Consider the following 14,795-nt stretch of genomic DNA (forward strand, 5'->3'; position numbering starts at 1 on the left):
GTTACCAGCAAAATAACTAAACAACTCGGAGGCCCGTTTCCGAACTGCACACCCACAATTGTGTAGTTTTTGGCAGTTCACAGTAAAAGTGTCCCCCGTATTGACCGTGTCCTGCCAGTTTTGGTTCCCATGAAAAAAAAAAAAAAAAAAAGTTGAGACAACTGGTTTAAATGGGAGTGTAAATACTGTCTCATCATGGGTTTTCCATGATGATAAAACCTGTCAGGACGCTTCCCCAGTTCAAAACCAGGTCAGATAAATTTATGACCCACACTTTCAATGCAAATTTCTGTTGCACAAGCAAGAAAAGACTGAAGTGACTCCAGTGCAACGGCTGAAATCCTCTCGGTTTGCCCAGTGAGGTGTCAGGACAGGAGAAGACAAGGTGTGCTTTGATGGGGTGTGTGTGGAGGTGGACTGTCGTCTAGCTACGTGTCGGCTGGTTTCCTCTCCAGGATGCGGTTTCTTCCTTTTCTTCTGATTGCTGACTGGCTGCCATCCAGAGTGGACAACACGCACGCGCACACACACGCACACGCACACACACACGCACACGCACACGCACACACACACACGCACACACACACACACACACACACACACACACACACACACACACACACACACAAAAAAGAGACACAGACACCAAGAAAAACATCCTGTTCTCACCCTGAGCCTGAAATCTTCCTCCCTCTCTTACCTTAAGAAGCACAGATTGTTCCCCACACTTTGACACCCTCCCGCCGAACACTGATGTAACCAGAACAAAATGGCCTCCCATGTCTGAATCTGCGGACGCCTCGTACGCTAACGGAAGAGTTACGAGCAGCAGATAAAGGCTAAAGTGCTCGACACCGAGCTGAGGTCCAGATAAAGATGTTTTCTTTTCAATTATGAAACTACTTAAGAGGGAAATGAACCGCAGCCAAATTTTAAACCAACACTGGCTGTACGAAAATACAATCGACTGATTTCTCCGAACATGTCCAATTTTGAAAAATGAGGTCAGTCTTATTTAACCCATAAAAGCCAAGTTTCTAATGGCCAAACTGGGCTTTCAAACTCATGTAAAATGAAATGTTGAACGGTGACTTCAGACCCAAATGCATTTACTCTGACGGAGGGATGAACATCATCACTCTAAAAGATATTCCCTCATAGGTACAAATAAAGCAAAGCTTTACTTATTCAGGAAATCTCGCTGGGACCGAGACCTCTTTTGCAAGAGAGACCCGATAACAAATTACATAACCACAAGATCAAAAGAACAAAATTCATTCCCTCAAAACAGAACCATCACACACACACACACACACACACACACACACACACACACACACACACACGACCCCACTAATTAAAACAGTCACAAATATTATTCGAAATATAAGCTAGTAAAGCTTTGACCTTTTAAAATACACCGACACAACCGTGACCACGCTCTGGCCTTGGCAGGGCTACTTCAGGTGTCTTGAGGTCTGTACCGGACTCCCTCTTCACACAACCCTGACAGAGTCCACATTGTTCGAAAGCGCCACGTCTCCTGATTCTATCCGTGCAAAGCATTTTAGGATCCTCATGTCGCTCCTTATGTTTTTTAGTTTGTGAGGGAAGAGACGCGTCCGGGTGCTGAGAACTCCTCACCGTTCTCACTACAAGGTTCTAATGAACAAAATGCGCTCAAGCTTCAGTCCAATAAACGTGTTGTCATGAAGAAAAAGTCCCCAAAACTTGACTTCTGTTGAGGACTCAAAAAGTTGTTGTCAAGGCCTGTGCACAAAAAAGTGAGGCGTCTGTTAAAGGCTTAAAGATTCTCGGAGGAGTGCGGGTCTAACTTCCAGCAGTCTTCCCCGGGTCAGAGTTGGCCCTGAGGAGCTTTTAAAGCCCATCTCTCCTGCGATCTGGCGCCGCGGTCATTATCTCTGAACTCGGCTAAGCACGTCAAATACCTCGGCAGCGTCAGCGTTAGGTTTAGACCCAATCACTTTATTTCACAGTGTAATCAGGAACTAGTCTCTTATCTCCACCTGGCTGACAGGCGGCTCGTTAGACGGGTCAGAGGTCGGGGCCATGCGAGTCTGGCTCATTGGCACTTTGATGCGAAGGCCCAGTGAGTGTCTTTCCCTGTCAAACACAGACCTGGATAGTTTGAACGAATTAAGAGCACAAGCTGAAGTACGTTACCTCCCAAACAGACACGCGGACGTCCATTTCTGCCGGGAAAAGAATAAAAGACACGAAATGTTGGAAACGACTAAATATTCATTACCCAGCCGCTCAGGTTTGAGATGATAAATCAGACCTAGGACATTTACAAAAGGCAAAATTGAGCTAATAATTCAAAAATACCTGAATCTAAGTTTAAGATTTTACAAAATTACTAAATCAAACATGTCGCGGAAATCTTTAATAAAACCGATACAAAATCAGAACTGTCTTTTGGATCTCAGGTCTCCACAGCAGTGAGAAAAAAGCTGCTCTCTGAGTCTGTTTTACAGACACAATAGTGAATCATGAAAAGGAGGAGCTGCCACGCAAAGATTAATCGCTCATTGTTAGAATCAGCAACCTGCCGCTGTCTCGTTTTAACCAGCCACTCCCAGTTACCTAAATGTGGACCGAGTAAAGGAACTGGGTTATCACTACACAAGGTCTGGAACACCTCCGCACACCTGCACATGAAGCTGCGCAAGACAGTTATACATTGATCAAACTTTTATTTTGCCGTTACAAAATTTTTGAAGTTAAATTTATGAGATATTCAGTCAGATTATGAGATTATTGGGGTTTAGTGAATCAAATTTATTTGATTTTTTATGTTAAAATTATAAAGACAAAGTCAAATAATGCGATTTATTAAATATAAATTTTGAAATTTACCGAGAAAAAACTATGAATTTTGATGTATTAAGTCTAAATTAAAATGTACTGAGTCAAAATTATGAGATTTATTAGATTTACCGGGTCAAAGTTATGAGATTCTAAACCAAAATTTTGAGGTCCATCAAGTGAAAACTTTCAGATTTACATGACTAAAATGATGAGATTTACTTTTTTTAAGTTATGAGAAACTACTTCAACATCTTAATTTGCGAAGTCAAAACTGAGACAGTGAGAAAAACAGTAAGTTAACGATTTCAACTCCCACATCGACCAGAGAGACTCACAAATAACCTGAAGGATTTGCAACTGCCAAGGCTACAAGCTGACTTTATCATGTACTGAGATAAACTGAGACCAATGGTCAAGTTAGGGGTAGAAATCAGTCTGCAAACTGACGGTGTTCTCTGGAAAACTCCCAGCAGTGATGTACAGTCTATATGATTAATGGGCTAAAACTTGCAGAAACATGGGAAAGGTCCTTTAGGCGGACACATAAGGTTAATCTTAGGAACCTCAGGGTTCATGTGGTCACTTGGACTTCACTCTAGTGTACATGTTTCCTGACACAACTAGGGCACAGAGGAAATTGACACAATTGGACACAGAGGAAATGTCTCCTGCATATAAACACCAGCCGGAGGACACGTACAGGCAGCTCTGATAGATGGTATACAACACACAAACACACACTCTGTATACATTATTTAGGGAAGGAACCAATCTGAATGTAAACCTCAAGTCTTATAAACTGAGCACGCACACACACACACACACACACACCTCTGTTTAAAGCCTCCTCGTTGGCATGTACTCAGCCCAACACCTGAAAGCACCAACAATCACAGGTTAGAGGTGACTGTACTCTGAACACACACACACAAACACACACCGCGTCCTTCCGTTCCCGAAGCGCTAAGCAATCTGAGCGCTCATTAGGTGCCTTTCTGTCCAGATGTTACGAAACTTGAAAGTTTAACCAGTACTTTTGTGCTGGCTGCTGCAGGTGCTATTGACTGTTATGTCAAAAGGCCGCTGTGATTTTTGGCCCCATACACAAGCAGAGTCAGTCTGTGTGTTTGATGGGAACTACAACGAAGTCCCAGTACAGGTCTTCACAGGTCACACGATTCAAAAACAGACCTGTGGACACGCATATGTTTATTTTTAAAAAACAGAGACTCGTCCAAGCGGGACACAAGGACGGTCAGACCTGGTCCGACCAGAGAAAAATAACATCCAAAAATGTGTTGGATCCAAACGCAGAGCACACACCACGAACGGCAGCCCCCAGAAGGATCATAAGGCTAAACCAACACTTCTCTAAAACAGTTTCCACACAAACTGAACATTATAACCTTCATGAAGGAGGACGATGCATGAACCAGCTTGGATCCACTCGGTAACTGGACATATTGCCACACAGACCCGAGCCCTGCGCACTGATACAGAAGGACCCCGTCAGGTTAGAGTGACGATTACTCGGACCCAGCCCGATTCAGGTCCTCGGTCAGGTCTTGGTTACTAGGAACCCTTGAACGCCTCTACTCTTAGGCCCCTTCAGCTACCCACCGTGTGATTTCTGCCCCTTAGTTTTGTTTCCCTAAAAGCAAAATTCACTTTCAATCTCAACTTTTAAACCAACGCAGATGGATGGAAATGGAAACACAAATCTGCAGTTGCTGACAACTGGGCAGAGAGAACTGCTGCTGAAGACTGTGCGATATGATCAAAAGCTCCAGAGCAAGCAAGTAGGCAAACTATCAATCATTGTTCAAGAAAGTCAAACAATGATTACTTTGTGAGCACAGGAAAAAACACTGCAGCTCCCATGAAAAAAAAAAAAAAAACTACTTGTACAGCAGCCTGGGTAATTATGGCGTCGTAACGTGGTTTCATCCATAAAACTCAACAACACTCTCTTCTAAAGAGTCGTAGTCAGTCCTCCCTTTCCCACTGTTATAACAGACACGTGAACTAGCCGCAGACGCCCGACTCACTCATGGGCTCAACTGTTCTGACGGGTCGTGAAGTTTAAACGCCAATGTCTAGGGGCTGATGGGAAATGGCCCAAAAACATAAATATTGAATAAACAACATTATATCATTTCGTCAAAAAACCGCCGTCCTTATCTAAATCACACGAAGCAAAGACGCGACACAAGGTCTGGTTTCACTGCAGCTCTCTGTTGCCGCCTGGTTTGGTGTCTTACCTTTCTTGCAGTCCCGCGGCAGGTTTCATCTTGAAGGGGGAGGGGCAAGGCTTCAGCTCGTTATTGGCTGTCACCGGGGCGACGCTGGCGAGGGGGGCGCGGTTGTTGCTGTTGAGGACAGGGACAGGGGCGGGGCTAGGAGGAGAAAAAAAAAAAAGTCAAAAATGGGTTTTCAATACATTTCAGTGGGGGAATTGCGGGACACGCCGGTCACTAAAATTACCTGGGCCGAGGGATGACAGGTGGGGCGAGGCGGCGGCAGGCTGCGATTGGCTGCTGCTGGGGAATGGGCGTGGCTACAGCTGGAGGGAGCTCAGCTTGGACCATGCTTCCTGACGTCACAACCTGGAGAAGACAAGGACGCGTCAGTGAGCTGTGATACGTTTTTACATTTTAAGGGTCAAACAGTTTTGGTGTCTGGTGCCAACCTTGATGCCCTTTGACCTCTGGGCGGAGTCTGGAGGGACGCTCGGGGTCAGGTGGAGGTCAGGAGGCGGAGCTTTCAGCTGTCTGTCAGAAACCTGAACCTTCTCCTTGAGTCGGTACAAAACCTGGAGATCAGAACGGAAAGGAGAAGAAAAGTTTAAGACTGAAAAGGGAAAATCCAGCAAGTAGTCACGTCCCTGTCACTTATATGGAACCATATTATTCAGGTTCAGTAGCATTTTACTGAATCCAGTATCGAATCCACTTATCAGTTCTGAATCCTTTCTAATCCCGTATCAGATCTCATTAAGTTCTGCCAAGTCAAAGATCAGTTCAGATCTGTGATTGAAATTCTACTGTTTTTGGTGGCAGCTACTAAATGAATCAACATTCAGATTAATGAAGCCTAAATAATGTTGACCTGTAGCCTCCAACCTGAAAATGAGCTGAGCAGCAGAAGATCTGAAATATCGATTATTGATTGATGCTGATTGTTGTGACACAGTGAAACAACAGGCGCAAAAAAACTGACTTTTTACTCCTGATTTTTCAAAGACTACTTGATCCAGATACTGGAGCTCCTGATCCAGAACTCTGAGCGCGACGAGCTCCAAATGTTAGTTTGAGGCATAAAAAGTGCAAGTGGGAATCTCCTGTATTCAACAAGCTTTGATCAGCTGATCTTTTCCTCTGGAGAAGAGTCTCCACTCAGTTCACTGGCGGTCGTAGAGAGATGTTACAGAGCGATGTGTCTTTTCACCCACAAACCACCTTTGACAGAGTCCAGTCGGCGGCTGGGACAGAGCACATCAACCATTAACTGGTCAGTCCAACCGCAGGAAGCAACGTTAGCTGACTGTTTTCTACATCAGTCTTTGCTGATAGAAAATAAAAAGGAGAGATAAAAAGTTTGATGAATGATTTGTTAGTGTCAGAGCTTAACGAATGCGGGTGTTTTCCTGACCAGGAACCGGATCCAAATTGGAAACCGGCTGTCAGAACCTAACACCCAAAATGTTGGGTTATCTCACCGAGCATCAGATTTAAGTTTCTCTCTTACTTATTCTTGAATCCGACATTTTCCTGATCTGGATCAGACCACTTTTCCTAACTTTCAACTACATTTTATCTTTGGTAAACTATCTTGTTAAATTTAAAAGAAAAGGTTTTATGATGTTCATATTCATTAAGCTAAAAGGTATTAAAAAGAATTGTTTTAGTATTGGTACCAAAACAAAGGTGTTAAACTGGCACCAAAGGCAAAAACATCCCAATGATTTGCAGCATAAAGTATTCATTTGCTTATTTACCACATTTCATTTTAAAAATTCAGCTAAATTTAAAAAGTGTAGAAGTAAGAAGTGTAGAAGTACGAAATCAAAAATGCGAGGGACTACTTATATGTAAGACTTGTTTTTAAAATCAGTAAATGAATTAATGCAGACTGCCGTTATCATAATCTTCCTACACAAATAAACTTACTGTCACTGAAAATTATTTCCTGTCTCCTAAAATGACGTTCATATTAAAATCAATTTGCAGAAAACAAAACTCTGTACATGTATCTTTACACTGTTCCAGTGCTGCCAATGCAACATGACCATTGTCAATGTATTTTCTACTTGTTTTACCTACAATTTCTGCTGCTGGCAACTCAAGCATGATTAGTTTTAATTAAAAAAGAAAGAAAAAAGTGAAACTCTGCTCCGTCCTTCCCTCTGGCTCTAAAACACAGGACATGTTACAGATCATACGACGGATTCATCAGGGCCTGGTTTCTGTGGACAATCGCTCCCCTCATGTGGAAAAAATGTCGCACTACAACTGAGTCAAGAAAAGTAATTCTCAGTGATTTTATTTGCAGTAGAATTTTTCTTTGACCTTATTTATTTAATTGTTGGTATTTATCCTTTTTTTTTTTTTACATTATTTTTACTGTTTTGTGTTTTTCTGACCCCCCCCCTTTAAATTCCTTTCTTTTATTCTAAATTATGATTCTATGTTGTTTGCATTTCTCTACTTTCTGTCCCTTCACACAGTATGTGATGTATTTAGAATTCCAGACTCTGTAATTTGCTCATTTGTGGTTATACTCCTCTGTTTTTGTCCGTTTTGCTTCTTTTCTATGTTGTTCCATGTGTAACGTACAGTATGAGGAGCTGGATATTGTTGTGCAACCACATGAATAAAGGCTTTTTAATCAACGTGCCTTAACTAATCTAGTTCTTTTGTAAAAATCGGTGTGTGTGTTTTCTCTCTTACTTCCATCTTTGTGAGCACGTTTTGGGCCTTACTTAAAGAGGGAGGTCTCGAGCTCACGGACTCTGAGGGCGTCGCCAAAGCTCACCTGCTATTTTGGTTCCTGCCGTGGAGCGGCACAAAGCGCAAAAGTACTGGCCGAGGTGGGGTGCAGATCAGAGGGTGCGGCGATTGATAAATACACTCTGAGCCAGTCACATCACAGGCCTCGACACTCCGGGGCAAAGCCAACTTCGAGGCCAGGAAAAATACCAAACGGGTGAAGCTTGGTTGTTCCATCGCCACGAAAGCGGAGCCCAGAGTCTGGTCGTCACCTCTCAGAGGTTTGTTTGAGGCTCAATACTTGGTTTTAGAGTTAAGCGTGGATTCAGAGTTGGACAGTGAAGGTCCCCACAAGGGTATTTACTAGTAAAAACAAGTGTTCCCGTGTGTGTAACATTGCATTCTACCATCAAGCAGGTGATGACGATGACGAAGATGGTGAAGAAGAGGACGACGGTGTAGAAGCCTTCTCTGCTCCACACGTGATCCCTCTGCTCGCCCTGCAGGACGTTTTTCTACAGAGAGAGAGAGAGGGAGAGAGACAGAGGGAGAGAGCGAGAGAGAGAGAGACAGAGAGAGAGAGAGATGGGGGGGGCAGACACGAAGCAAATTGATTCATGAATTTTCCAAATCCAGTTTCTGATGGTCTGCGGAAGAATGTCTTTGACACGTCCCATTACGCCGCCCGGACGGTCCCTGTTGATATTATCAGTATCACACTGGGTCCTGACCACGTATGACCCACGATTTATCTTAATATTTTATTTACATCACGCAACTTCCACATATCCAACTGTTTTAGAGGAGCACAGCAGGGCATCTCTGACAGCTGTCAGTCCCAGAGCAAACATCTGTAAAAATGCTTAGGAGGAGCAGAAGCTCTTCACTCAGCTCGCAGCAGTTGTTTTTTGTTTGGTTTTTTTGTTACACAACTCAATGAATGGAGGCTGTGCTGCAACTAACGATTATTTTCATTACTGATTATTAATCAATTAGTTATTTGGTCTGTAGATCAAATAAGCATACAGCAGATCAATTAGCGCTGCTCCCAGTATCAAACCACACTGCGGCTGACGGTATTGAACGACCGGCGAGAGCTGTCGTCTGGTTTCTTTTCTCTCCAACTTGACCAGACCACTGACGTTCCCAGAGCAGCACAAGTGCCCGTTTACGCCCCCATTTCATGAAGGAGGACTTTGTTTGTTTGTTCACATCCCAACAACGGGAAGAGTGGCGGCTTTAAAGCAACCGGTGAAACCCCATTCGTTCCGTCTGCTCCTCACTCCTGCTTTACAGGGAGTTTCATGATTTATCACTGTAACATTATTACAGAAGAGCTGTCACATCTCTCACTGCTGGGATTGAGAGTAATAATATTAATATAATCTATAAAGCTGCTCTGTTCTTCCTCGGGCTGATCGATGGCACTTTAATACTTCCATTAAACTTTTATCAGCAGCACTCTGCTCTCTAATAATCCCAATCCATCCTCTCCATCCGTAGGTCTCCATGGGGACTAACGAGGCTGCTTAACGAGCCACAGTTGCCTAGGAGACGGAGCAGCAGGCACATTAACGGTTCTCAAACACACACACACACACACACACACACACACACACCTCGGTTGAAACCTCAGTGATGCCGAAGTGTCCCAGGTGGCGGTGGAGGACCCTGACGTTCAGTGATTGGATGACCTCTTCAGCGGGGCGGGGCTCGGAGATCCCCAGCCTATCAGAGGACACGAAGAGCTCAATGCCATTCTTCTTTTCCTGTAAGAGCCGGCCGTCAGTCAATCAATTAAACAATCGATCAATCAGCAGAGTGACATCTGATGTGAATGGTGAGTGTCTTACATTCAGCCGGTTGATGTGAACGTGTCCTGCAGGAACGCCGAGCGCTGCGGCTACACCTTCCCGAAACCACCGAAGAAGACTGGCATTCAGCCTCCTCACATCCACAGCCAGGTACTGAGAGCGAGCGAGGGGGGAGAGAGAGAGGAGGGAGGGGGGAGTCAGGTTTCCATCCATATTAAGTGCAAATTTCAACCTAATTTTCACAAACCCTGCAAAAGAAAATGTGATTTAATCCTTGCTCCCATTCGCTCCTGTCACACGAACATGAGTTGATTTGTTAAAAGGTTCGTTCTCCAGTCGCTGCCATTAAACCGTCACAGAAGAAGAGGACGCGGCGAGACAAGGTCGTTAAAAGAAGCTCCAGTCAGAGCTCAGACGACGGAGAACCACGTGGAGAACGTGATGGAGATGCCAGGAAGGTTCCAGCCTCCTCACGGATCTGATGCTTCTCAGCTCTTCACTTCATATTTGAGTCACGTGCCGCGTGTGCATCAGGATCAAATCACTAAGTCTGTTCCTGTTGCACTTTGTCGCTTTCATCGATGCGCCATCTTTTCCACCTCAGCCGAGCGTAAAAACTTTGTTCACGAGTGGACGGAAAACACACCTACAGACACAAAAAGAACCAAACGGAATAAAGACGAAGCTACGTCCGATGCGACTTTGGTCCGCCGCTCATTTTGGAAGCAGTTGACAGTGTAGCCTGTTCTTTCTTCACCATTATCATGTTATTTGTTTTTGCATCCATTCGACTTTTGTCCAGTCAAACACATGCAATGACATTGCATCAAGTTGCAGAAAAAAAAAAAAAAATGAATCCAGCTTCGGCTTCTTCTCAAGGCTGAAAGTTCGCATTTGGGCCTCAAAGCTGCAAACGGGTTATACAGAGATTATAAGAGAGTGTGTTTCAACCCCATTCAACTGACTGTCCAGCCAATATTACGGTTCAGAGCAAGATGTCAAAGTCACTGCTTGTCAAAAATCACTGTATATAAAGCTCGTTTTTTTTTGCTTGACATTTTTACATTTACAGAAGCTTTAAATTTTCAGGTTTCAGAAACATTCAATTGTTTCGTTCGTCCCTCCTGAACGAAAACTTCAGTCTGCAGCATCATCACTGAATCATAACATCATCCCTCCATCTCCCGCTCTAAAAATCTCTCTCTCTCTCTCGGCTACAATCCGTCTCTCCACACCCCCGACTCGCCCACCTCCAACCCCCCCTCTTTGTTTGGCTCCTCTGGTTTTCCCCAACAGTCTTTCAGCTTTCAGCAAAAGTGATATGGGAGGCAGGTGATACACACACACACTAATGAGTCATCCTGGATTTTACTGTAATCACTTTCTGAGTGTGTGTGTGTTTGTTTGTGTGTGTCGTGGGCGGTTGTTTGCTAATGGCTTAAACAACAACATGTTCTTTTGCCACTTAATTCAATATCAGGGACAATAACCACAGCCAGACAGGCTCAACACACACACACACACACACACACACACACACACACACACACACACACACACACACACACACACACACACACACACACACACACACACACACACACAGCTGATGTTATCAGCCTGCATGTGGTTGCAGCTTGTTCTGTTATTTTTCTCCGTCTCATACTGGAAATAAATAAATAAATTGGATGCAACTAACGATTAGTTTCATTATCAATTGATATTTCAGGTATTTTCTAAATTAAATCAATCACACATTTGATCTATAAGAGGTTCAAAATCCAAAAATCATCAAGAAAACTGGAGAATATTTCTGCCATTCCCGCAGATGATTAAGCGAGTATCAGAATTGTTGCCGATCAATATCCTTTCCGTAAACTAATCAATTAATCGACCAGTTTTTTTTCAGCTCTAACCTGCGGTAAACCACCGCAGAGCTGAAACAATCAGTCTATTAACCGATTAGTCGATCGACAGGAAAATAAAACCCGCCGCCATTTTGATGATTGATTACTGTGTTCAAGCAAAATTAGTGGGAAAAAAAAAGGGCAGAAATTCTCTGACTCCAGCCTCTTAAATGGCAGGATTTCCTGCTTTTCTTTGCCATATTTCACAGTAAACGAAATATTTTTGGCTATTTGGACTTTTGGTCAAACAAAACAAGACATGTGAAGACGTCACGTTCGGGTCTGCAAAGAAGTGATGCGAATTTTCCAACAGTTTTTAGACTGAACGGTTAGTTGATTAATGGGAAAAAAAAATATATTCAGCAGATTAATGGATAATGAAAATAAATCGCAGGCTGCAGCCCTAAACCTGCGGGCGACCTGACAAATAGATAACAACTATCAACCAAATGATGTCGAAACAGTACAACAAAGTGACAAACACAAAAAGGGAAACCAGGAAACCACTACAGCTACAAATAACAAGAATAAAATCCTGAATAACCTGAAACTAAACTTCTAAACAAACAAATAGCCTCACCAAGTAAACATGTAAACATCGTTGATCCTCCCCGTCGACCACAGGAAGCTTTTCACTCAATGAACACAGACACAGAGAGCGACAGCCGGCCTGTCAGTCAGAGCTCAGGGACTTTTCGCTCCATTTCCTGATCTAGTCATGTCCCGATCTCTGATTGGCTTAGAGGGGGATGGAGCTCAACCTGCCGCCTGATTGGCCGTCGTCCAGGTAATGCCATTACCCCGCTGCGCTTCCTGACTGGATCAGGTGCTATTTTTGTCCCACACCCACACACCCACACACACACACACACACACACACACCCACACACACACACACACACACACACACACGGGGTTATAACCACTAATTAGCTGACAACCCTGGGGGCAGCAGGGGAGAATCCAATTTGGACCAATCAGATATCAGTTGGGGTGGGGGGGTTAAAAAGGGAGGGGCTGAGTGAAGAGAGGGAGGGATTCAACAAAGCAAAAAATAAAGAACTGATGGGAAAAATAAAAAGAAACGCAAAGATGCATCTTCCCATTGTATCCTGCAATAAACAAAAACGAGGCCTGAGAGTGTACGAATTCAAATTTCCAAAATCAATTAGAGCAGCAGTGATTAGGCGATTAATCAATTAGTCAAACAGTTGATGGACAGGTAGTTAATCAGCAAGTGTTAAATCGATAATCGGTTCATCTTTTCAGAACGAGTAGAGTAAAATTACTGAGGAGCACAGTGAGGAGTTTATTCCCCATCTCCCCGGGTAACCCTGCCTGAATGGGGCCTCATCATAATAATACGTTTGATTTTAAGCCTTTCTTCATGTAACCCAATGACATTTTACAGACAGAAGACAAACCAGACAAATGACATTAATTAAAACACTGGCTACAGAAGATGAGTCCTATGTCGAGATTTGAGTACGTGAGTAAAATCTTTAAGGAATCTGTCGTAACTAAGAGAAAATGAGGTGATATTGACTCGTGTTTAGATCATTTATAGGTGATACTAAGTTATTATTTTCACTGAGTATTTAAGAATGAAAATCTTTCTATCATTTGTAACCACTTATTTGTTAAATTTTTTTTGGCACTAATGGGCTTCCATATTTAATAAGCCCAAGACCAGATTGGAACGGTGCTTTTGCGCCCGACGCCTCGTGTGGAACGACGTCCTCTAGAAAGCGCAGAGGATACTAAACGTAAAAATACGTGCATCACGTTTTTGTGTTCAGATCCGACGCCTGTTAACGTCTCCGTCGCCTCTACTTGTCATTTATTATCTCTTCTTTCTGTCTTTCCACAGCTTCCGTCTTGAATCTCCACTTTTATTTTCACTTTAAAATCACCTTCACTGATCAAGTTTTCGCTTTTGTGACTACGATATCACTGCTGCACATACGTTGCCATCAGGGCTCCAACCAACTATACTACCAATTATAGTTTAGATGAATCGATTAACTAACTAACTGATTAATCAATCAATCAATCGTTGCAGCTGTAGTGATATTGATTGCATCCCTGAATTATTCAGTATAATAATGTTTTCTTTTCCTGTTTCCAGTGAGCAGCTGCAGAGCTGGGAAGATTCAAACCCGGTGTGAATGTCGGTGTAACTGGCCGACACTGCACGTTTTCCTGGATCAGCGACACGGAGGAAAATCTATATTTCTGTGTATCGGCCTGAATAATGAGACGGTTGTGGAGGCGAGTCGTTTCTTGCAGCGTGTTGGTTGTGCAGCTTCTCGTCAGAGCGCTGACGGGAAAAACGTGAGCGGCACGTGCAGCTTCCAACTCCCTCTCTCTCTCACACACTCACACACACACACACACACACACCAACAGCTGAATGAGTGGGTTGACGTGAGGTTAGATTATTCACGCTTGTGTTACTTCCTTTGAGGAAAAAAAAGACTCCAGTTCACTACAGGCTCTAATCCGTCTTATTTTAACTGCTCTCCTCATTTTTTAAATGGCTGACAGCAGAAAATATTGCTAAATTAATATTGCATGAATATTACTAGGGCCGCAACTACAGATGGTTTTCTTTACCGATTAACCTGCAGATTATTGTCTTGATTTATTGATTAGTCATCTGGACTGTAACAGAAAAGGCTCGTCACAGTTTCATAAAGCCCAAGGTGATGTCTTTAAATGTCATGTTTTGTCTGACCAGTGGTGCAAAACTCAAAGATATTCTGTTTGCAGTCATAGAAGATTAAAGAAACGGGAGAATTTTTTGACATCTAAGAAGCTTTCTTCTTAAAAATAATCATCTGATTATCAAAATAGTTGCGGGATAAAAGTTTAACATCAATGCATTTAAACATTTTCAAAATAATCAAAATGAATTGGTTACAGCAGAAAAAAGGGAGACCATCTTTAAAAACTGCCAAATTTTGCAAAAATAAACATATTTTCATTATGTGCAGGAAAAAATGTGGTTTTATACAGGAAACACATGAAGCTGCGGGCATTAGAAGTGAACTGAGCTAACACACACACACACACACACACACACACACACACACACACACACTCCTGGATGAATCATGTTTCTCTCTGTGGGTTTGAAGTGGCGTCAAAGTTCCCTCCACTAGCAGATGTAACACACACCAATGATATCAATTATAAATTATTTAATAATGTAACACACACACACACACACACACACAGAGAGGCTAGTCACG

The 14,795-nt window shown here is 43.1% G+C and overlaps 1 protein-coding gene across 1 annotated transcript in view; it reads right to left on the reverse strand.

Annotated features, from left to right (window-relative positions):
- The window catches only part of ptprr (protein tyrosine phosphatase receptor type R), a 40,081-nt gene that overhangs the window by 12,732 nt on the left and 12,554 nt on the right, over window positions 1-14,795 (reverse strand). Inside the window, exons 4-9 of the mRNA XM_040149541.1 lie at window positions 9,674-9,787; window positions 9,440-9,589; window positions 8,228-8,335; window positions 5,522-5,644; window positions 5,317-5,438; window positions 5,094-5,228 (exon numbers count right to left, since the gene is read on the reverse strand). Coding sequence (XP_040005475.1) covers window positions 5,094-5,228; window positions 5,317-5,438; window positions 5,522-5,644; window positions 8,228-8,335; window positions 9,440-9,589; window positions 9,674-9,787 — 752 coding nt within the window. The remainder of the gene's footprint in view (window positions 1-5,093; window positions 5,229-5,316; window positions 5,439-5,521; window positions 5,645-8,227; window positions 8,336-9,439; window positions 9,590-9,673; window positions 9,788-14,795) is intronic.

The sequence above is a fragment of the Xiphias gladius genome, chromosome 2 (assembly GCF_016859285.1).
Source record: "Xiphias gladius isolate SHS-SW01 ecotype Sanya breed wild chromosome 2, ASM1685928v1, whole genome shotgun sequence".
NCBI lineage: Eukaryota > Metazoa > Chordata > Actinopteri > Istiophoriformes > Xiphiidae > Xiphias > Xiphias gladius.